Here is a 21,941-nt window from a genome sequence, read left to right as displayed (position 1 = left end):
CATTCAAGATATGAATTGCCCAGGAAAAATAAGAACTATTTCAACAAGTGGAGATGAGTCTTTACACGAAAAGGCGCGCTTCTGCCGCGATCGTGATAGCGTCTTTACGCGAGAAGGTGCGCTGCTACCGCAGATAGCTGTTTTACTGAAAAGTGAAAAACCAACGAGAACAGCAAAAGAAAATATTTGCGGACGATTGGCCCTGCCTTCTATCCCAGCTTGAGCTTTAAAAGTTCAATAAAGGTTTCTTTGTTTGACATTGTCATTTCTTGAAAGGTGTTTCTTTCCACTTGTACCTTCGGAATCATACGAAATTGCGAATCATTAATATTCAATGGAGCAAACTGTTACTTTATCGGTTAAGTCTCTTTTCAACTTTTCAGATTATTCCTGACGACAACTTTGACGACAAAAAAGCTTTCAATTTGCTGAATCTGTCAAAGTTTGTTACGGGAATTGTAACAGGCAATTATGCATGACAACAATAATGAGATTGATTGGAAATTATGTTTATTCCTCAGGTATTATTTACAAGATTGGTTATTATTATTATGCACAATAAACTTTGTACAGTAATATAAATACTGAACTACTACTCTGATTGTTTGTTAGAAATCGCTTTTCTTGATAAATGTGTACAGAATAGCTGGTAAAGAAACACCTATACATATCGTAGCCTTTCTTATAGCGGAAATGATCTCGAATTCAATCACTGACCAAGTCTCGACAGAGACTATATGAGAGTAAATCTATACATTCTGTCAGGACGTATATTTATAGCAGTATTTTTTACTGACATACTCATCCTGTATATAAATTCGGATATAAATGAATATAAATAAATAAGAAAATGGGATTGATATCTTAGGAGGTTCTTGTTTCAATTTCAGATTTGAGCTTAATTGTACCATGACCCCCTGGTGAGGCTAATATAACGAATGACGAATCGTTACAAATAAAGATAACTGTAATATATAATTACATCTGCTTGACATGTTTATAAAGTTGTGATTTAAAAAAAAAATTGCAAAGCATAGCACATTCGGTAATACGTGGGAATTTGAAACGATATATAGAAATAAGCATAAAAAAATGATTCTTTGCATTGCATACTTAAGTTCTTTTGTGTCAGCATACCTTTCCATAATTAACTATCCGTTTGCACAAAATAAAGTTTTATTAAATCTTCAATGGCTTGTTTATAAACTTGAGTCTTTAATTATGATTATCAGCGAGGGTATTCAGCTTTGCAAATTCCTTTCATACAAATACGAAAGAAGGCACACATGATCTAATTTATTATAAGCATTTGATCTGTGCTAGGACTGTCAGTGTTAGACACGAAATGGCGCGGCTAAAATGTTTTGAATTACTTGTCCTGATATTATGTGTCAATTTATGTTCCTCGGAGATTTTTTTACCGTACGGCTTGAGTGCTGGCGATAGGTCTCTTAATTTAGGTGATGATGTCAGCTTAGAAGTAGTTCTGACAAAAACAATTAAAATTGGAATTCAAGATTTCAGAAGTCTGTATGTAAGTAAAAGTTTTGTGTTATCCTAATTTATCGTTTCCGATTTTTTTATTTTTATTAATTTATCTATTAATGTGTTATTTAATATTGCGCTACCTTCATCCCTTTTTTTGTTGTTGTTTTTAACAGAAACTGACATTGAGTTAAAAAACGCAAAAAATATAAAAAGTAACATTTTTTTAACACATTTAGATATTTTTTATTCTTATCTTTACTGCTGCGTTTACGCTTGTCGCTTCGCAATTTTTTTTAAAAACATAATATAAACTACCCTTTTTCTGTCAATAAACGGCGAAATAGACTCTTTTCCGGCGAACAGGCTAACACCAGAGCACTTTAGGTGTGAACAAGATCTAAAGGCCTAAATACACGATACGAATTTTTTAACGATTTTTGTGGCATACATTATATCGTATCTTGTACGCATTTAAAAAAAAATATTTCTTGTCGTTCTCTTTTTTTAATGGTTTGTCTTTTTTGTTGGTTTTGTTTTCTTTGACAGTCTTTCGCTCTCCTAGCATCATGTACATAAGAGTGTGATAAGGTTAAAAATAAATTGTTGTATATGTACCAAATATTTTGTCGTGTAATTGGACCTACAATCGTGGAAACAAGACAGCTAGTTTCGAAGTTCGCCATCTCCAGTAATCGCGTAGGCTATTTCTATACTAAATGCACACATTCTAAACTTGTCAAAGTTCAAATTCCTAAAATGTGCTAATCGTTGCTAACGTCAGCTTGGCCATTATTCACGAATTTCGGGCCTTCGTGGTTCCTGACGTGAAGTATTTTGGTGTGCAGACGTGTTAAAGTATGCGAATAGCAACTTTTCAACGCTGTCTGCCTAGCCTACATGTGTACAAAAGTAGCGACTTTGCAGCCTGCTAGCTGCAAAGCCTTGACTCTTTGACAGTTTTGTCCATTTTAAGATAATAAGTGGAAAAACTGCCTTCGTCTCAATTTTTTCACGATTGATGCGAAAACTTAAATCTTTTAAATAAGATCCTCTTTTTAAACAACACTTAGGAAAGAAAAAATTACTAGCCTAAAAAATTATTCGTGTCTAACATAGCATCGCTTGTTACTTACGTAAAGCTTGTAGCTATCTGTTTCAAAAGAAAATTTACTTTCAAAATCGTAACTTTCCCATTTTTTTATTTTTTTTTTACATTTTTTTACCTTTTTTCTTTCGTGTTCACCAGGTCTCACGAATATATTTTCACGCAATGAATTCGTAGAATAAGCTTTACTTAGTTAAATATTATCAAGTGTTCAGGTTTCGAAAGAATTTCGTAAGAAAGTAGTAGAAAATGTTTAATAGGAATTCAAAGCAATTCAGCTTGCTGATAATTTCAGTAAGGTGATGTTGATATCAAGGTTGCTGCTTTAAATTTTAAAAGAAAAAAAATTTGAAAAGTAAGAATAATTTAAGGACATTTTGTCGCCCTCATGCTTCAAATTAAAATCATTTAAAGGCTTTCTTCAACAGTTGCGCCATATTCAATACTACACTTAGTCATTTTATTTTCTTGTTTGAGAATGAGATATATTGCTATGTACTTCCCAAGATCTCTAACCGGCATATACCTTTGATTAGTTCTATTTACCTTACAAAGTAGAAAGAAAAAAAATAATTATAAAATAAGAAGGCTATTGCTACCATGTAAAGAACCTTCTTTCTTTTGTAATCTTAGACGTCACATAGGGTGACACAATAGTCTGTAAATAAAACAACGATATTTCCTTTATGGTCAATTTTAAGCTTAGTCATCATTCTGCAAATTACTAATGTCATAGCTATGCGGAATGCATAGCTATGACATTAGTAATTTTGTTTTTATATGATTAAAAGGCAATTTAAGAAATCCTTTGAAAACAGTGTTTTGATTCAAATTTTTAATTCTAGCGGGAGATAATAACTAGTTATTAGAACTTTCTAAGGGAATTGGAGTAAAATTACTGAGGTCACTTTTCTTAAACTTTGACGAAAGCAAGTGTATGTGAAGATTACTTAGCAATATGTTAATGAAAAAATACACATTTTCCCTGTAAAGCGTGCCTAGTTATTTAATACCGCTTCTTAAACTGTTTTTATTTTCATGCAAGTGTAAATCAGGTTTAATCACCCATGATAATTTTTCCTAATTCTAGTGTTGTTTCAAAAACAATGTGCACTTAATTAGATTTACGGTGTACAATTTACATTAAAAATATCGTTTGAAAATAAATGCATAGGAGATATTAGAACTTTTGCAAAACCTCCAAGGAGGAGAGAGGTTATGTTTTACGTCATGCTGTGTAGAGCAGCGCTTACATTATCAGATTTTGCCAGGAGAGCTCTCTGATTAATAATTGTATCAGATGTCGAAAATGCGGATACTTGCCTTTGTTTTCTCATCCTTGTCCTTGTACAGAGGACTTTTCACATTCCATATAGCTTCTCCCCCTTTTAAAAGTTCAATAAGAAATTCTGTTTTGACATTTTAATTTCTTGAAAAATGTTTTTTTCCTCTTGTGCTTTAAAAACCACACGATATTGCGATCCATTAATATTTAATAAAGCAACCTGTTCCTTCATTGGTTAATTCTTTTCAGAGAAAAGCTGAAAAGTTAAAATTTTTCAACTTTTTTGATTGTGTCTGTCTACAAAAAGCTTCTAATTTTTCTGTTTACACTATATGATTTGTCGAATTAGATAAATCTGGCAGGCAAAATCTGATAATGAAAACGCTGATTTATAGAGTATGTCTTAGAAAAAGAGTTACGGTTCTTCCTGTTAAAAGAATGATCGAATTATGAACATTAAGTATTATTACTACTATTACTAATAAAAACAATGCTAAATCTATCGATTAACTGTCTATCTTTTAACTTCTAAAAATTCTCTTAATCATGCTTACAAACTTAACCTAATGTTCAACTTTAAGCAACCACTTCAAAATCAAAAACCTTATTTTTTCCATCCTGTTCGCTTTGTTTTTCTTGTTCGTTTGTTTATCTTTTTGTTCTGTAACTTCTTTGTTCGCTGCGAAGAAGTTCAATATTTAAATCAGAGAAGTCAGTGCATTGCTCAACGGACAGCAAATAAACCTTATGCTCGATTAGCGGGCGGTAAACGATATCTTGGCCCGTGCCATGCATGATGATATATAATTTAACATGACAAACAGATGGCAACTAATTTTTTGACCCAGAAACTTCTCATTTATGACCGCGAAATAAGCCTTACTGAATAGATAGTACCTGGTATATTAGTAATAATTTTGAGCCAATACTCAAACATTTTCTTTACTTTCAAACAGAATTCGAACAGAATTATAACCTTACTGGCAATTATTAAAAACAGTTTCCTTTCATATTTTTTAGGTCAGTGACAATGGTGCAGTATTTGGATCAGCTTTTACTAACATGAACCCAAGAATAGACTGGAGATTTTTGCCAGACGTTAGCATTCTACCATACTATGCTGATACAAGTGGTGTTACGTCATGTAGTGATTGTAGAATTTATGCAAGGAAATTATTTTCTGCACAAGATCTTTTAACAACAAACAGATTGATTAATGCCCATGATTCAACTTTTAATGCGGATGTGGACAGAGTATTAGTTGTAACTTGGCATCGCAATAAAGGTTACTATTCAACCGAGGTATATATTTGTATGTAACCTATAATTTGTATATATACCTAACCCTATTTCTGCTTGGGTATTTGGTGGATTCTCAATACTTGCGGGGAGGCTGGAACCGAATATCAAGGTATAACTATAAGTCGATAAAAAGTGATGGAAATAAGTTGAACCACCCAAACACAAATAGGTTTAATAAAAATTATTCTTGACATCTGTTTCTTAACTGCACACATATTCTGAAAAACTAGAAACCACAAAAATAGAACCTTATTACAATGGTCATAGTGACGTAATCTAAGTCATAATAGCAGCACAATGTCAACAATCAACACAACAGGAAGAATAAGATAAAATTCGTATAATTTTATTTAGTGAATTAGTACACAATAAAACAAAGATGTACATCATTTCCAATGTAGTATAATTTGCCTATAGAATACATTTACGATAAACGAACTTTAAGAAATAATTAGTTTATCTAAAGATTTTTTCTAGCTAGCAGCATACACGTGTACCTGTTTTAATTTACTGCTTGGTATAGAAAATTATGTTGACTTATAAGTAAATGAAGGTTTTATGGGCAATTTAGGGTTTATTTTCCTTGTAAACAAAGCCAGAAAATCGCTTCGTATCCCAGTTGTATCAACCATTTTGTGTTTTTTAAGGAGGGATTTCACAAAATTCTCATGTGCTTGTTGTTAACACGCATTGTCTTTAAAAAGCGTTTGAGGACGTTCCCTAGTTAAAACAAACAGCTGTTTAGCCCCAATATGATCGCATATTACCTTTAAAATACTAGTTCTAATCCCCGACGAATCCTGCTCTTAACATGTTCTTAAATTATTTTGTTCGATTTTAGTTATCCTTTCACCTGAGAATAAGATGATTTTGACAAATAATGTTTACAGACGTACAGCCGAAATAATTTCAGGGGAAAAAAACACACAGAATTTTTCTCCTTTCAGTAAGGCAGTTCAGAACATATTAAGGCAATGCAAAGAAGTATTTCCTTCTCCTTACCCTTCTCCTACTACACCAATAAAGTTTAAATTGTCTAGACGACAGCGTTGGTGGTTTTGATAAAGACGTACGCAGCACGTGTGCTCCAACATAACGTAAATCACGCTGTTCAAGTAATGTGAAGGTGTTCATCTCTAAAATTATATCGTGTTTCATTTAGACCAATACATTTCAAGTTATAATAGCGTCCAACGGTAGGGTTACCTATGGCATTGCAAGTTATGAGACCTTAAACTACTATGGAGCTTCATCACCACAAAGAGCAAAGGTTAGTCATTCGTGCCGGTTTGTTTTTTTGACAAACGGCAACTACCACTTGCATTACATATGTTTTGTTGTGATTTAACTCTAGCAGAGTTTCTTTCAAGAACGAAGCATTTGTAAAACAAAATGTACAGAATGTTAGGGAAAAAGTAACAGTTATTTTGAAGTTAAGTTTTAATATTCTAGATTGGATATAAGACTGGTTCAGGGTATTCATGTGATTTTCCATCCAATCGTGGGAACCCCATGACGCTTACGTGTCTGTCAAATGTGGGAAGACGAGGTGTGATTGCATTTGGTTTGACTCCTGATGCAGTATTAAGATGTGGAGTGGGTAAGCTCTTTATAATTTTCTTTTTTTACAATGAAAAAATACCATGAGTTGAAAAATGCTCTTTCTAATTTCCTTTTTTTACAATGAAAAAATACCATGAGTTGGGAAATGGCAGTTTTGGGTCTTATCTCAAAATAGCAAAACAGCATCAACAGTCGAAACGATGCCAAAGTTTTGCTTTGTCAGATTCGTTTTGCAGTTAGGAATTTAAAATGCGCTAGTCGCAGTGCCTGCGATGTCGTCATAATAAAACAGTTCCTGTGACAAACCGCGAAGGTTCAATAAATCAAAACATTAAACTATGCCGATGATCACCAATAAATTATTACATTCTGAGGTTTGGATATAACCAAGTCTGCTGTGAGAACTTAAATGTTAACTTTGACAAGTTTAAAGAGCGTAGGTTTAATACGCAAAGGCTGTATCAATGCTGTATGATCTTTGAAATAAAGCATTTTTTTAATAACTTTTCGAACAATATTGTAGTGTAAATAGAGACTCAAGATTGCATCGTTCATAGCCGCTATATCTTTTTTTAGCAGCTCTGCTTTTATTTACTACACCATGCCAACGTTTGTTTGTTTATGTAAAATCAGATATGTGCAAACACTTCCGTTATGTCAGCTTGTTAAATGTTAACACTTTAGGAAGTAAATTCCTAACAACAGACAAGTAAAAAATTCACTCAAAAATCTGTAACCAAGACAATACGACACTACTAATCCTAATTATTACAACCTTAGGTCAATCTGCAAAATTATTGTCCGCTGGTTGCCATAGATGTGATTCTACCTCTCCTCCAAATTGGATCACACCATGTAGTAATACATACAGACCAGTGTGCGGTAGTAATGGAGTGACGTATCCAAACGAATGTAAATTTATTAAATCTGCGTGTGAAAACAACAATGGTATGGTTATGACAAACAGAGGAGTTTGCGCAGGTAATTTTGTCAGAATGATGTAATTCTGATATGTCATTCCCTGTCCTTAGTATTAATCCACTTTATGCACAATTTATTCTAATTAAATAAAGTTATATTTTATAGCTGTTACTTTAGGGGAAGAAACTTTCGCAAACAGAAACTCTTGCGAATGGATAAATTCGCGAAAGTTTCATAACATAAACTTTTGCGAATGAGCCTTCCTTAAGTTTTGATGTTTGAAAGAATTGATTTACCAAATTACGAGAAATTTCCTTACATCTTTTAACATCAGTTAAGTCGTAAATACAAGGTGTGAACATATTTTTTCCGGTTATATAAAACAGAAACTTTCGTTAATTTTAGCCTCATTCCCGAGAAAAGTTTAAGTACGCGAAGGAAAGTTACTTTTCTTCAGTTTGCGAAAGTTTCTTTCCGTGAAGTAGAGAACATATTAAGTTTAATAGGCAAATAGCCAAACTCCTTAATTGTTCGATTTATGCCTAAAATATAAATTCTGGAAATGCTCTATTATTTCGTGAATGTGGTATTAAAAGGACGGGCGAACCCGTGGATTTTTACATAGACCGTCGACTAGTTTTCTTAGAAATACGTATATATTTTTTGACAATTTATAATTTAGGCGGACCACTAGCGTCATCACGGATGCCTCCAGTTAAGTCATCATACATGCTACCTATTATGTCTTCCTACAAGCAACCCGCGATGTCTTCCTACAAGCAACCAGCGATGTCAACTCGCATGCGCCCACCGATGTCGTCATATCGTGAGTAGTTTTACTTTCCAAATGTTTCAACTAAAACTTCAAAAGTAGTAACAAAACATTACCCTGGACCACGATTATGCGCAGATAATGTATCAATTTATGTTTCAAATCTAAGTACAGATTGGATAAACAGTGTGTGAGATTTGAGGTATGTGTACTTACTAAAGTTGCGTTTAGCAAAAAACTAAGAAAAATTCTTGTCTTATTTTAGAAGCAATGTCATCGCATCGGAAAATGTCTTCTCGCAACATGATGTCATCGTATAAAGGTAAAACTTTATGCTGAGAATTTCTTCAACTTAGCTAATCTTAGATACGTCTGCTTTTTCGTTTGGTTTTCGTTTGTTTTTCGTTTGGTTTTCGTTCGGTTTTCGTCTGCTTTTTCGTCCGGTTTTCGTGTGCTTTCGTCAATTGTTTATTTTTTTATTAATTTCTTATTATTCGTTGCATGTTTAGTTCATCCAACTCGTTCATTACATCCAAGTATGACTCGAAAACGTAAGGAATTTTAATTGATTTGAAAATAAATTTATATTCATTCGTTTTTTTGTCTTATAAGTAAAATAACATAGTTAGCTAACGGTATATTTACTTTTTGTTTTAGCTATGTCATCCCGCCCAGGTAAAAATATTTATTCAATTTTTTAAAAACTTAACCTGAGTCAACTGTACATCATTGACAGGAATTCAACATTTCCCAATTCATAAACTTCTGGTTTAGTCTAATTTTGTTGTTGTTTTATTACTTTTGGAGTTTTATGTACTTTTTTTGATCATGTATGCTTGACTTGACAGTATTATCTAATTTCTGCAAGAAAAGAATAAGTTATGTCTATTAATTTAATAAAAATAAACATCATTATTTTCAGCGTATTCTTCAAAACGTATTCATAGTTCAGGTAAGAGGCGACATAACTGATATAGAATATTAATAAAATGTCATATTTTTCGTACGTGTTTATATATATATATATTGTTATCTCTAGCTATTCGTCCAAGCTCCTCAATGCATGTGCAACCTTCGACAAGTTATAGACCTCCTCCGCCACAGCCACCAAGTATGTATAATACACTATGTTTTCTTTGGAAAGTGGCACTTCCTTTAAGTAACAACGCTGATCAATTTTAATTACTTACAACACCTAATATCAATTTGCTGATAATTTTAAACTTTCGAATCATCAGCTATATACGCTGCATTATTTATGTTTCTATCAACTTTAATCTAAACCATATTATTCTTACTTTTACATAGTTTTTATTGCATAGTGCCGAGAAAAATATTGCATTGTTTTGCGTTTTTTTAAATCTTGTTTACATATATACGTGTGTTAAAAAGGGGAGAAAAAAATTATGATATTTTTCAAGAACAAGTGCAATAACTTGTTCACCATATGAACTGACCATGAATCATTATTAATTCATATAATGGGCAGATGATTGTTCAATTTCAGTCACGGTTCATAATGTTCCTTGTTTAACTGCGAACAAAGTTATTGCAAGATGATATTATATAATGTCATTTGGTTTATGACATTATCGCATGATTTTTCTTACTTCCTTTACACTTGTTGCAGAAGATCGTTTCGTACAAACAATCGGAAAAAAAAAAGAACTCCTTCAATGTGCTACAAATGTAAGCTTTCCTATCTAAGTTTACAGTCAACACATATATTCTCTGCCGTCGCGAGCACTGACACCTAATGAATCTCTAATGACTAATGCAAAAAAAAGAATCATTGAACTGTGAATATTGACGATTAAATGTTGTTAGTTTCCTAAAAATTTCAGAACAACTAAACGAATGTTTTACCAATCAGGAAGAAAATAAAAAAATATCAAACTTCTCGCACGCTATTTTAGCCAATCAGAGAAGAAAAGCTTGTGCACCGTAGAATTTAAAAATAAGTACAAACTGTACTCTTTTCTCAGTAGAAAATTAAAATAAAAGATATAATTCGTGTACATTAGCCATCATCAAAATCGAAGAACCATAAGATAAATACTTTATATACACTGGTTTCGATATAATTTTTTTTAATGCAAATATGTATTTTTCGATTGAACAGAGGGTTTCTAGAGAGTTAACTAACAGTTCCTTTCGAGTAAAATTAAAGTTTAAGGTAAAGGATAATTCAAGCAACAATTCTGGATAATTTACTTGAAGAGTACCTTTTTAACAAATTTTTTTATGACAAGTCTTTAGCTCTTCTTAAATATTCATTAATACCAAATTATTTGATATATAACAATGATTGCTGAAATTAACATTAAACAAGAAAATGCATTCAACATCAGAAAAAAAACATGGTTAAAAAGAAATTTTTACCTTAAAATAATCTTGTGCAATTCACTTAGAAAGGAAGACAAAATAAAATTGTTGTAATAAGCCAGTACTTCACCGACCATTCACTCAATATTGATCATTTTTCTATACACTGTTTTTTTTTCTAAAAAAAATTCTACGTTTTCCTCTAGTTGAAAATAAGACAAGTAGACAATGCGCTCATATGCATGTTGCTGCATTGGTTAATACTTTAAGAAAAAAATAAGACTTGCCAAAATGATAAATCTGTATATTTTAGCTACTAACAAACACTATTTTTAGCTACTAACAACCATTATTTTTAGCTGTGCCAATAGTTAGGTGCAACTTCGAAAGTGGTGCTTGTGGTGCAACTGGCAATTGGTCAATTTTCCGGCCGATTGACCAAAGAATGTTTCCAGGAGTTGATAATACTACAGGTATTCACACGCAGTTCTATTTTTGTTATTTCATCCGGGGAATCTAAATTAGTGCATTCACAATGTATTTTTTGTTTTTGTCAAATTAAAAATAACAAAATGGAAAGGCGGTGGCGGCGTGTTACGTATTTGGTATGTGCACTAATTATTGTGTTATTGACATTGTCCATCTGACTACACGTAACTCTTTTTGTGACTTTTTATGCTCAGAGTATTTATACTGTATGTTTGTTTTTTCAAATAAAAAATCCATTTTCTATGTTCATTTTACTGTAAACTGAAACGAAGCTGTATTTTTTAAAACGAGGCAATTGTTAAGCATTTTGTTTGGGGAATAAAGGTAGATAGCTTGTTTACAACGTCCCAATCTTTATTATTATAATTGCTAGAAAATGATACAAGTTTTGTTGATTCTTATATTAGAGATATTAAAGGAGGTCCAGTGACAAAAAAACAGCAAATGTTTGTTTTAAGGAAGCTATACATAGCTAGCTACCACTATTAATTGTGGTTGACGTTGGTACAATTAGGAGTCTTTAATTTTTATTTTGTAAAGACAGACTAGAAAACATTAACCATAATCTAATAAAGTCTAAGAAGTTAAACATTGGTAAACATCTTTTTAAAATTGTCAGCAGCTAACCTCAACACTATGACAGCAAAAATTTGCTTTAAAAATTATCCATCGTGGCATTTGAGACAACAAAAAAATATATAAACAATAATCTTCCATTGTATTTTCTTCATGTATATCACTATACTACTTTACAATAAAATTGTTAAAGAGTAGATGTTTTCATAATTTTTATAAGAAACATATACGTCATTTTTTACAAATGTATTTTTATTCCTCAATACATATCTACAAGACTACTTTATACATAGCTCTACTTCCTAAAAATATAAAACAAAACAAAAAAATCCATAATTAAGAAAAAAACTATAAATGAAAACTGAAAAGGATGGAGAATTGGTCCACTAGCTAGGAAGTATTCAGAGGCAATAAAGGCTGTTTGAAACACTTGTAATTGGTTTTCGTGAGTTATTATTCGTTGAAAAAAGTCTACAGAAGCCTTTGGGCATCGTTCAGACTTAAGGTGGCAGTAACGCTTTTAAAAATCGGAAATTTTTTTTTACATAGTTAGTTACGAAAGATTGTTTACATTTTCTGATATAACACACTTGTCACAATTTTATGGCTAAAATACTATTATCTTTCACCAAAAATATTCAGCCTATACAATTCCTCTTTAAAATAAAATTCATGAATAATTAATTAGTTTTGCTGAATGTAGTTTAAGTCTACGCGCTTGCGAAATTGTACAGAAAGAAATGACGTAATTATTAAAGAGAAACGTTAATAACAACAAAGATGGCGCATTATGTAGAAAGTTAAGACGATCTTTATTATGCTACACTGCACGAGCTTCAACTTTCGATAGCATTTTCGTTTTAATTTAAAATTTTCAGACATGCTTGGTGAACAATGTGTTGAAAATAGGCACTCTTGCCGCAAGAACATTCTAGAACCTTGTGTACTATCTAGAAATATAAGGGACATTGGAGAATATTCCAGAAATAAGATAACTATACTAGAAACTACTAATAGTAAATATAGAACATCTGGAATATACTAGAACATTCTAAAGTATCTTATCTTAAATATATAAATAGGAGAACGTCTTGTAAATTTTAGAGTCATAGAGTCATAAAGTTATTGGAGCAGTCGAAGCAACTCTGCAAATATATAAAGTTTACATTTCAACAGGTTATGGGCCCAGTCTATGCCCAAGAAGATTGAATATTTACAGAAATAATATTCAAGAAGAAGAAGCCATCTTGTGTGTCCGACGAGTTTGTTTTGATTTTGGTTTGGATTGGTGTAAAGTTCGCACGAAAAATCGTATTGTGGAAACCTGAAACGGATTATCCGGATTAGTTGAATACGGAACAAATGGCGATGGAAAGCACCAAAGTATTGATAAAACCATTGAATGGAACAAACTATGCTACCTGGAAGGTACAGTGTAGAATGGCGTTAATCAAAGATGGACTTTGGGGAATTGTTGATGGAAGAGAAAATGCTCCAACTGAAGAGAGAGAAATTCCGAAATTTAATTTGCGTAGAGATCGTGCGTTAGCAACGATTGTTTTGTCGGTGGAACCAACGCTGTTATACCTGCTTGGACCAGATCCAGAAGATCCTACTGAGGTTTGGAAGAAGTTGGCAGACCAGTTCCAAAAGAAGACATGGAGTAATAAATTGACACTACGCAGGAAGTTGTATGACTTGAAGTTGAAAGATGAGCAATCTGTTCAAAAGCACGTTAAAGCTTTGACAGAAATTTATTATTATTGGAGACCCGTTGGATGATGAAAGTAAAGTTGTTCATTTGTTAGCAAGCTTACCAGACTCGTATGATATGCTAGTTACAGCTCTGGAGGCTAGTGCTGAAGTACCGAAGCTTGAAGTCGTAACTGAACGATTGTTACACGAGGAAAGCAAGCGGAAAGATAAGGACACTTTGGAAACGAATGTCAAAGCAATGACATCGAATCATGGAAAGCCAAGAAAGGGACCCAGATGTTATCACTGTGGAAAGATTGGTCATGTGAAACGATATTGCAAAGAATTAACGAAGAAGTTCGAGAGACAGACTCCTTCGACGTACGGTAAAAATCGAATGAAGCCGCAAAATGTGTGTACGGCTGAAGAAGAAGAAGATGATGACGAAGAAATCATCAGTTTAGTTGCTGAAAATACTTTGGCAGTCAAAGGAAAAAGTAACTGGATAGTTGATTCAGGCGCAACATGTCACATGTGTAACGAAGAGAAATTGTTCGAAGAAATTTCGTCACTTGAAATACCACAAGATATCACTGTCGGTGATGGATATTCAGTACAAGCAATTGGAAAAGGAACAGTAACCTTGGAAATGAACATTTCAGAAAACAGAAACGTTGTATGCAAGTTATCTGATGTCTTATTTGTACCACAACTTTCGTACAATTTACTTAGTGTATCAAAAGCTGCAACAAATGGAAAGAAGTTTCAGTTTGAAGATTTCAAATGTGACATCGTGGATGCGAAACACGGAATCATTGGTACAGCAACAAAGCATGGCAACCTTTACCATCTCAACTGTAATGGATTGAGAAATAAGAAGAATCACACAGTTATGAAATGTGATAATAACGCTACAACAAAGGAAGAAATTTGGCATAGAAGATACGGTCATCTCGGTGTGCAGAATCTTAAACGATTGGCAAGGGACAAACTTGTTAAAGGGTTTGATTATGATGCAACAAAGAAACCGACATTTTGTGAACCGTGCATTGATGGGAAACAAAGCAAAATACCGTTTCCGAAGACAGGAGGAGATCGATCGAAAAATCTCCTTGGTATAATCCATAGCGACGTTTGTGGAAAGATAGAAACAAAATCACTTAGTGGTGCAGAATATTTTGTTACATTCATTGACGATAAATCAAGATACGTATGGGTATATGTCATGAAACACAAAAGTGAAGTGTTTGAGAATTTTAAAGAATGGAAAGCAACTGTGGAAAAATCGACTGGAATTCAGATAAAAACGTTTAGAACTGACAATGGTGGAGAATATACATCCAAAGAGTTCGAAGACTATTTGAAGAAAGAAGGTATTCATCATGAGTTGACAATTCCGAAAACACCGCAACAAAATGGAGTTGCAGAGAGGATGAACAGAACACTCGTGGAATCTGTAAGATCGATGTTAGCAGATTCAAAGTTACCAAAACGATTTTGGGCCGAAGCCTTGGCTACAGCAACGTACTTTCGTAACCGATGTCCAACGACAGCAGTTAAAGGGAAGACACCCTTTGAAGTATTAACTGGAAAGAAACCAAATGTCGAAAATCTACGAATTTTCGGATGTGATGCGTATGCTCACGTACCAAAAGATGAAAGAAAGAAACTTGATTCAAAAACCAAGAAGAGTGTATTTCTTGGATACGGTGATGGAATCAAGGGATATCGTCTATATGACAACGACAAGAAGAGAGTCTTTTACAGCCGAAATGTGACATTCAATGAAATCTGTGGTGAATTGAAAGACGACCGTGACATAGACGAACCAAAAGTAGAGATCGAATTACAACCTCGTGAAGAAAACACAGATAATCAAATACAGGAGGAGCAAGAGCGACAAGTAAGAGAACGACGGCCTCCTGATCGTTACGGAGAATGGGTATACATCACTCAAGAAGAAGATCCAAATACATTTTCTAAAGCAATCAAAGGACATGATGCAGACAAGTGGATGCAAGCAATGGGAGCCGAATTGGATTCTCTACACAAAAACGAAGTATGGGAGTTGACTGAATTACCTCCAAACAGAAAAGTTGTTGGCAGCAAATGGGTATACAAAAAGAAACAAGACTCTGATGGGAATGTGGAACGATACAAAGCAAGATTGGTTGCACAAGGATACAATCAAAGATATGGAGAAGATTATGACGAAACAACTTCTCCGGTAGTTAGATTCGAATCAATACGAACGTTGATTGGATTGGCAGTCAAGAAAGAACTTCTCCTGCATCAACTCGACGTTGGAACTGCATTTTTGAACGATGATCGGATTGAAGAACCTTACGGACTGCGAGTGAGGAGGAGTGTTGAAAATAGGCACTCTTGCCGCAAGAACATTCTAGAACCTTGTGTACTATCTAGAAATATAAGGGACATTGGAGAATATTCCAGAAATAAGATAACTATACTAGAAACTACTAATAGTAAATATAGAACATCTGGAATATACTAGAACATTCTAAAGTATCTTATCTTAAATATATAAATAGGAGAACGTCTTGTAAATTTTAGAGTCATAGAGTCATAAAGTTATTGGAGCAGTCGAAGCAACTCTGCAAATATATAAAGTTTACATTTCAACACAATGCAGCCATGATACGGTGTGCGGAAATCTTTTTATTCGTAATATTTGTATTTAACAGTGTTCAAAGCAGCAGGGGATGCTAACAAAGAATCTTTTGAAAAAAACAAAAGGCTATAGTTAAAAAAAAATGAACAAAAAAAATCACAGCCTATATTTTTAGAAAATAGTAAAAAAATGGTACAAATAAACACTGAGTAAATAATTCAGCTATTTTGACAGCTAAAAAAGGGTGTCTGCCACCTCAATTTAAATCTGAAGATGTGCACAACTACAGCTAGCCACACACACAAAAAAATTTTGGGGCTTTGAATGTGCCCTTGGTATTAGATGTGTCCACCATATTAGCTCAAATAGTTCCAAATTCAACTGAAATATGAAACAGGACGCACTGCATTACTGTAACGCCTGTTTGTTTAAAAATGCTCAACATTTGCTCAGTTTTAGAAAGTATGGCCTCGTTTTCATTTACGGAAAAATTGATTTAGCAATAGTTATTGGCATTTTCTTCACGCAACAATTCTATTTAGGATCTCCGTATGGACATTATTTATATCATTCATCTTTGAGAAGTCGTGTTTCCGTTCTAACAACTCCTGTGTTTGAATTTCAACCAAATTGCCAATATTTGCATGTGAGACTAGCACGCTTTATGAATGCGTCAGGGATATTAACTCTGTTTGTTCATGCTCCATATTCATCACGAAGAATAGCAACTTATTACATTTCTGGTTCAACATTCAATCGTTGGTCTACATCAGATGCGTATTTAACAATACCTTCATTGGAACGTTATATGCAGGTAAATCTGTTTACTTTCCTGATGTTTTTTCCAAAATGTGAAATAAATCTAAAAATTCTTAAATCTGTTCAAAATATATACCTTACGGGCATCAGAAAGACTAAATAAATGCGATACTGATGTAACAATTTCACATGAAGAATATATGCGAGTAAAGAAATTGTTTATTTCCCTGCACGCTGAGTGAAGAGAAATTCTTGGTAGCAAAATGCATTTTGCGCAATGAAGAACAGTCGGTTATTTAGAGTGTCTGCTATTTAAAGATTCTTCTATAGAGGTTAGACTGTGGCTTTGCTTATGCAATGGTCTTGTTTCGTTAAGTACACGTTTGCTTTTAGAGCGTTTGGTAATTAGGGAGTCGATTGTATTACTCTTCAACAATCGAAAATAAAAAAAAAATTCCCCATTGTTATAAACAAAACTTAAAAAAGTAAAAACAGTAGTCAAGATTCAGGTTAATTGTTCCACAAATATTTTACGCGAAACCTTTTAATGACCTAATTTCGACAAACTGGTCATCATTAAAACAAAAATTAAACATTAATGGACTGTAAAATTCGACGTAACCGATAACACTAAGTACTGAAGGAGAAAATGTTTGAAGTTAAAAAAAAAAGTACTCGTAGATATTGAAACTAATATTTGAGTTTTTTTTATGCTTTTTATTTACAGCTTACATTTGTTGGAACGTCAGGTGTACCAGGTACGAGTGATATATCAATTGATGATGTATTCATGGAAATGTTTGCATGCTCAGGTAAAAATTACCTTACTCATTTTTTATTTTTTCTTATTACCTATAGCGTTGAAGCTGAAGATACACCCTCTGTGTTACATGACGTATTTTTTTCAAGCACGGATATTTATAACAAGTCGTGAACCCGTGGAAAATCCCACGGCAAATCACCCCTCTTATATATTTCTCGCTTCACTGTTTTCTTACCACCTGTTTACATGAAGTCACAAAATGAACGAGGTTGTTACTATAATTATAAGTGGAATGACGTTCCGGATTACAACCCTTCCCCCTCCCCCCCGTGTTTAAATCATAATATGATATAATAAACAAAGTAATGCGCCACACGAATTAATGACAAATATTTTTTTCTTTAGGCCAAGTTACAACAAGACAACCAACTACGACATTTACTGTAACCACAAGACCACCTAATCCAAGTAAGAATTCCGAATCTGTTTCTATCTTTGAATATGTTATCTTCCTCGATTGAAAATTAAAACACAACAAAAAGCATAATGAATAAATTAAACCGGTGTGGCCGGCCTAAAACCATGTTGAAAAAATGATTAGATGTTACAATTATACAAGAGGCATCACTGTAAATGCTCTAAAGTTTTACGTAGGTGTATAGAACACAACCTGGTTGTTAAATTAATGGGTTAGTATTTATAAACACGGTGTTTTTTTAGATGAACCAATAATCAGATGCAATTTTGAAAGCGGTACCTGCGGTGCAACTGGAAATTGGTCACTTGTGCTCCCAATTGATCGATCAATGCGTCCAATAGTTGATAATACTACAGGTACTTACTCCCAATGCAACTACTATTTTATTATAGTTAAAGAATCTAAAATAACAAAAATGGCGAGTAATGTGACAATGTCACGTAATGGGTATCTATGTTTAATTATTATGCTATGGCAACTGTCAATGACACTTTCCTTTGCTTATGAATGTGAACCTGTGTAAATTGATTTTTTATTCACAACATGCTTTTGCTACGACCAAATTGTTATTTTCGTTACGCAACATTTTTATCTAGGAACACCATATGGACATTATTTACATCATTCATCTTTGAGCAGTGCTGTTTCTGTTCAAACAACCCCTGTGGTTGTATTCCAACCATACTGCCGATATTTGCATGTAAGACTAGCACGCTTCATGAATGCGACAGGGACTCTACTTTTGTTTGTTCATCGTGCATATTCACCACAAGAAATAGGAAGCTCTTACTTCACTGGTTCGACATTTAATCGTTGGTCTACATCATCTGCTTTTATTACAATACCTTCATGGGAACGTTACATACAGGTAATATTGTTTGTCGTGCTTTTTCTTTATTTTTTTCGTTTTTTTTAAATTTTCTGTGGGTACGTGAAATCATTCTTATCGCATATATAAATCTGCAGGCGTTTATTACTTCGAAATTATTAGGTTTAAGATCATTTTTCATTAAGTAGCAATAAATGACAAACGTGAGACTAAAACACGAAACACATGAATTAAGTATGTAACAAATTAGGATCGATTAAAATTCAAGATAATACTTGAGTTACTCAAAACATTTACTAAAATTACACAAGTATACCTTATTCAACATGAGCTTTGTGAGAACTCTAAAAATCAGGCGAAGTTGGGGCTAATACAGCCCCGCCCTATCCTCTTCTTCCCCCACTCTCTTCTACAAGTGCCCAAGATGGCATACATTAGAAACAAAAATTTTCGGCCGTAAAAACTTTTGGAAAAAAAAGCAATTTTTTTTGTCCGAAAATGTTTCCGTCCTATATGTTGCGTAACGAAAATAACAATCTGTTCTTAATGTAGCACTGTCGTAAAGCCAGGACCTTTTGCATTGAAATAAGAAAAATGATGTTCTGCATTCTACAAATTACCCAATAAAATAATAAAAGACCATAATATGATTTTGGACGTCGCGCTAAAAAAAACATAGGATTCAAAACTTAAAAAAATCATTTTGTGAGGATGCCACGCAAAAGATAAGCATGTATCATTTTAGAGATAAGGAAAAACTTCTGGATGATTAAAAAATACGTTCTTTATAGATATTGCATTTATTTTCTTTCTTATACTTTAAGCTTTCATTTGTTGGTATAACTGGACAACGAGGTACAAGTGATATATCAATTGATGATGTGTTTATGGAAATGACAGGATGTTCAGGTAGACGTCATGAAGTATTTTTTTGGTCACTGTGTTAGATTTTTATTCTCAAAGTAATATAATCAATTGACAGATGTGGCTAATGCTATTCAGATTATACTAAGTCACTGTACATTTTTTAGATAGGGCTGGAATTATTATTTCTCTTACCTAACCCTACCCACCTCAATCCTCTGATCTTTGCTTTTTCAGCAGCTTTTATTCTAAATAACTTATAACTTTTTTATGACTTTATGATAAAAGAAGGTATATGATTACAGTAACAGCAATTCTATTAACGCTGGAAAACCCTTAAATGTCGTACTAAAATTGCTGACAATACTAGAAAGTGTTATGTTTTGACTATCGCGCATTTTAAGGCTGCAGGTAAAACTAAAGGGTCAAGGAGTCTTTCATTTAAAACTCTCTAACATTAAAGTTAATTAAGTCCTAACTTTGCCACGTCTGATGTAGATGCGTATAATTAAGTCTAATTAGTTCTTTTTTAATGCTTTTGTGCTGACTTAATGAGTAGGTAGCTCTATGAACCCTGTGATGCACTGATGTGTTACCAAGATTGATGAAATAGCTCGTAAAATATATAGATTTATATATAATTTATTTATTTAATAAAACAGACAACAAGAGAATGCTTGAAGTGTATTTCTAAAATTATAAAATTCACCGCGCAGATTTTATCGTAATACATAATCTGGACATTGCTCTTTTGTTGTAAATCTTCGGAGCAAAATTTTAGGAGCTAGGATGACTGTTTTTACATAGAAGATTAGTTTTAGCTCAAGTGTTTATTTGCCTAAGTGGTTGCTTAATCTGCAGGGGCTGGAACTTATCTGCATACATTCGAAACGTCGCTAACAAAGTAAATTTTGGGGTGGCTTGTATAGTGGCACCATCAAAGTTTCTTCTAATTCAGTTCGTCGACGGTGTTTGTTCTAACTTTATATGCCAATTGTTAATATTTCACAGCCACCACAGTTATAATGCAAACTGATATAACCATAAATATTTCTTTCTTTTAGGTCAAGTAACCACTACAACTCCAAGACCCACTACAACTCCAAGACCAATTAACCCAAGTAAGAAATCTAGATGCCTTGTTTTTTTTTCTTCCGTTTTTTCTAATTTTTTGCTCGCATTCTTATCCGGATCGTGTAAAAAAGTAATATATTTAGTTGTTTCCTTCTTTTAGATGTGCCAATAACTATGTGCAACTTTGAAAACGGTACCTGCGGCTCCACAGGCAATTGGTCACTTGTGCGTCCAGCAGATATTCGTGCTCAAAGAATGCTTCCGCCAGTTGATAATACTACAGGTAATTCCAACTACTGATACAATTTATTAGGCTATGGAAAAGAGGACAATGAAAATGGTATACACTATTTTCTGACTACTTCATTTCAATACTTTTTGATTTTGTGTATTTTTCATTCGCAGGACGCATTGCTTATAGACCGTTTTGAATGTTCACATTTTCCGCGGTGAGCCCTTTCGGCTTTAACAATTCTGTGGCAGCCAAAGGTCCTTTTAAGTCTTTTTTTTCGCACGAAGGTATGATTATAACGTCATATAAATATATGTCAATCGGAAGTTATCCATCTACACTCGATAACAGTTTAAAGAATAAAAAATGTTTCCATAGAAAGAGATGGGCTGGAAAATACCTTTTTCAAAAAGCTTCCGCATTTTTTGCCTGCCACGCCGTTGTTAGAGCCAGAAGGCCTTACCTCGAAAAATCTAAACATTCAAAAAGGTCTATATGTTTAATTTACTCCAGGACTTCCCTTTGGGCATTATATGCATCATTCATCTTTGAGTGGCCTAAACTCTATCCAAACAACACCCGTGATTGCATTTAATCCAAACTGCCAATCACTGCACGTGAGACTAGCACGCTTCATGAATGCGTCAGGATACTTGATTATATTTGTACATGCCCCTTATACATCACGAGAAATAAGAAGTACATACATTGTTGGGTCAACATATAATCGTTGGTCTACATCAGATGTGTTTATACCAATACCTCCGCAGGAACGCTACATACAGGTAT

At 33.5% G+C, this 21,941-nt stretch overlaps 1 protein-coding gene across 1 annotated transcript in view; it reads left to right on the top strand.

Annotated features, from left to right (window-relative positions):
• Positions 1 to 1,251: 1,251 nt before the first annotated feature.
• Positions 1,252 to 21,941, top strand: part of LOC130622938 (uncharacterized) — a 31,442-nt gene continuing 10,752 nt past the window's right edge. Inside the window, exons 1-21 of the mRNA XM_057438397.1 lie at positions 1,252 to 1,534; positions 4,899 to 5,180; positions 6,343 to 6,450; positions 6,633 to 6,780; positions 7,524 to 7,724; positions 8,347 to 8,490; positions 8,702 to 8,758; positions 8,946 to 8,987; positions 9,094 to 9,111; positions 9,359 to 9,388; positions 9,476 to 9,547; positions 11,121 to 11,234; positions 16,696 to 16,967; positions 17,640 to 17,724; positions 18,081 to 18,143; positions 18,396 to 18,509; positions 18,750 to 19,021; positions 19,807 to 19,891; positions 20,911 to 20,967; positions 21,081 to 21,203; positions 21,666 to 21,937. Of these exons, the coding sequence (XP_057294380.1) occupies positions 1,346 to 1,534; positions 4,899 to 5,180; positions 6,343 to 6,450; positions 6,633 to 6,780; positions 7,524 to 7,724; positions 8,347 to 8,490; positions 8,702 to 8,758; positions 8,946 to 8,987; positions 9,094 to 9,111; positions 9,359 to 9,388; positions 9,476 to 9,547; positions 11,121 to 11,234; positions 16,696 to 16,967; positions 17,640 to 17,724; positions 18,081 to 18,143; positions 18,396 to 18,509; positions 18,750 to 19,021; positions 19,807 to 19,891; positions 20,911 to 20,967; positions 21,081 to 21,203; positions 21,666 to 21,937 (2,748 nt within the window). The 5' untranslated portion in view covers positions 1,252 to 1,345. The remainder of the gene's footprint in view (positions 1,535 to 4,898; positions 5,181 to 6,342; positions 6,451 to 6,632; positions 6,781 to 7,523; positions 7,725 to 8,346; positions 8,491 to 8,701; positions 8,759 to 8,945; positions 8,988 to 9,093; positions 9,112 to 9,358; positions 9,389 to 9,475; positions 9,548 to 11,120; positions 11,235 to 16,695; positions 16,968 to 17,639; positions 17,725 to 18,080; positions 18,144 to 18,395; positions 18,510 to 18,749; positions 19,022 to 19,806; positions 19,892 to 20,910; positions 20,968 to 21,080; positions 21,204 to 21,665; positions 21,938 to 21,941) is intronic.

This window comes from Hydractinia symbiolongicarpus, chromosome 13 (assembly GCF_029227915.1).
Source record: "Hydractinia symbiolongicarpus strain clone_291-10 chromosome 13, HSymV2.1, whole genome shotgun sequence".
Lineage (NCBI taxonomy): Eukaryota > Metazoa > Cnidaria > Hydrozoa > Anthoathecata > Hydractiniidae > Hydractinia > Hydractinia symbiolongicarpus.
Note: the sequence above shows the minus strand (reverse complement) of the source record. Positions and strands in the feature narration are given on the sequence as shown.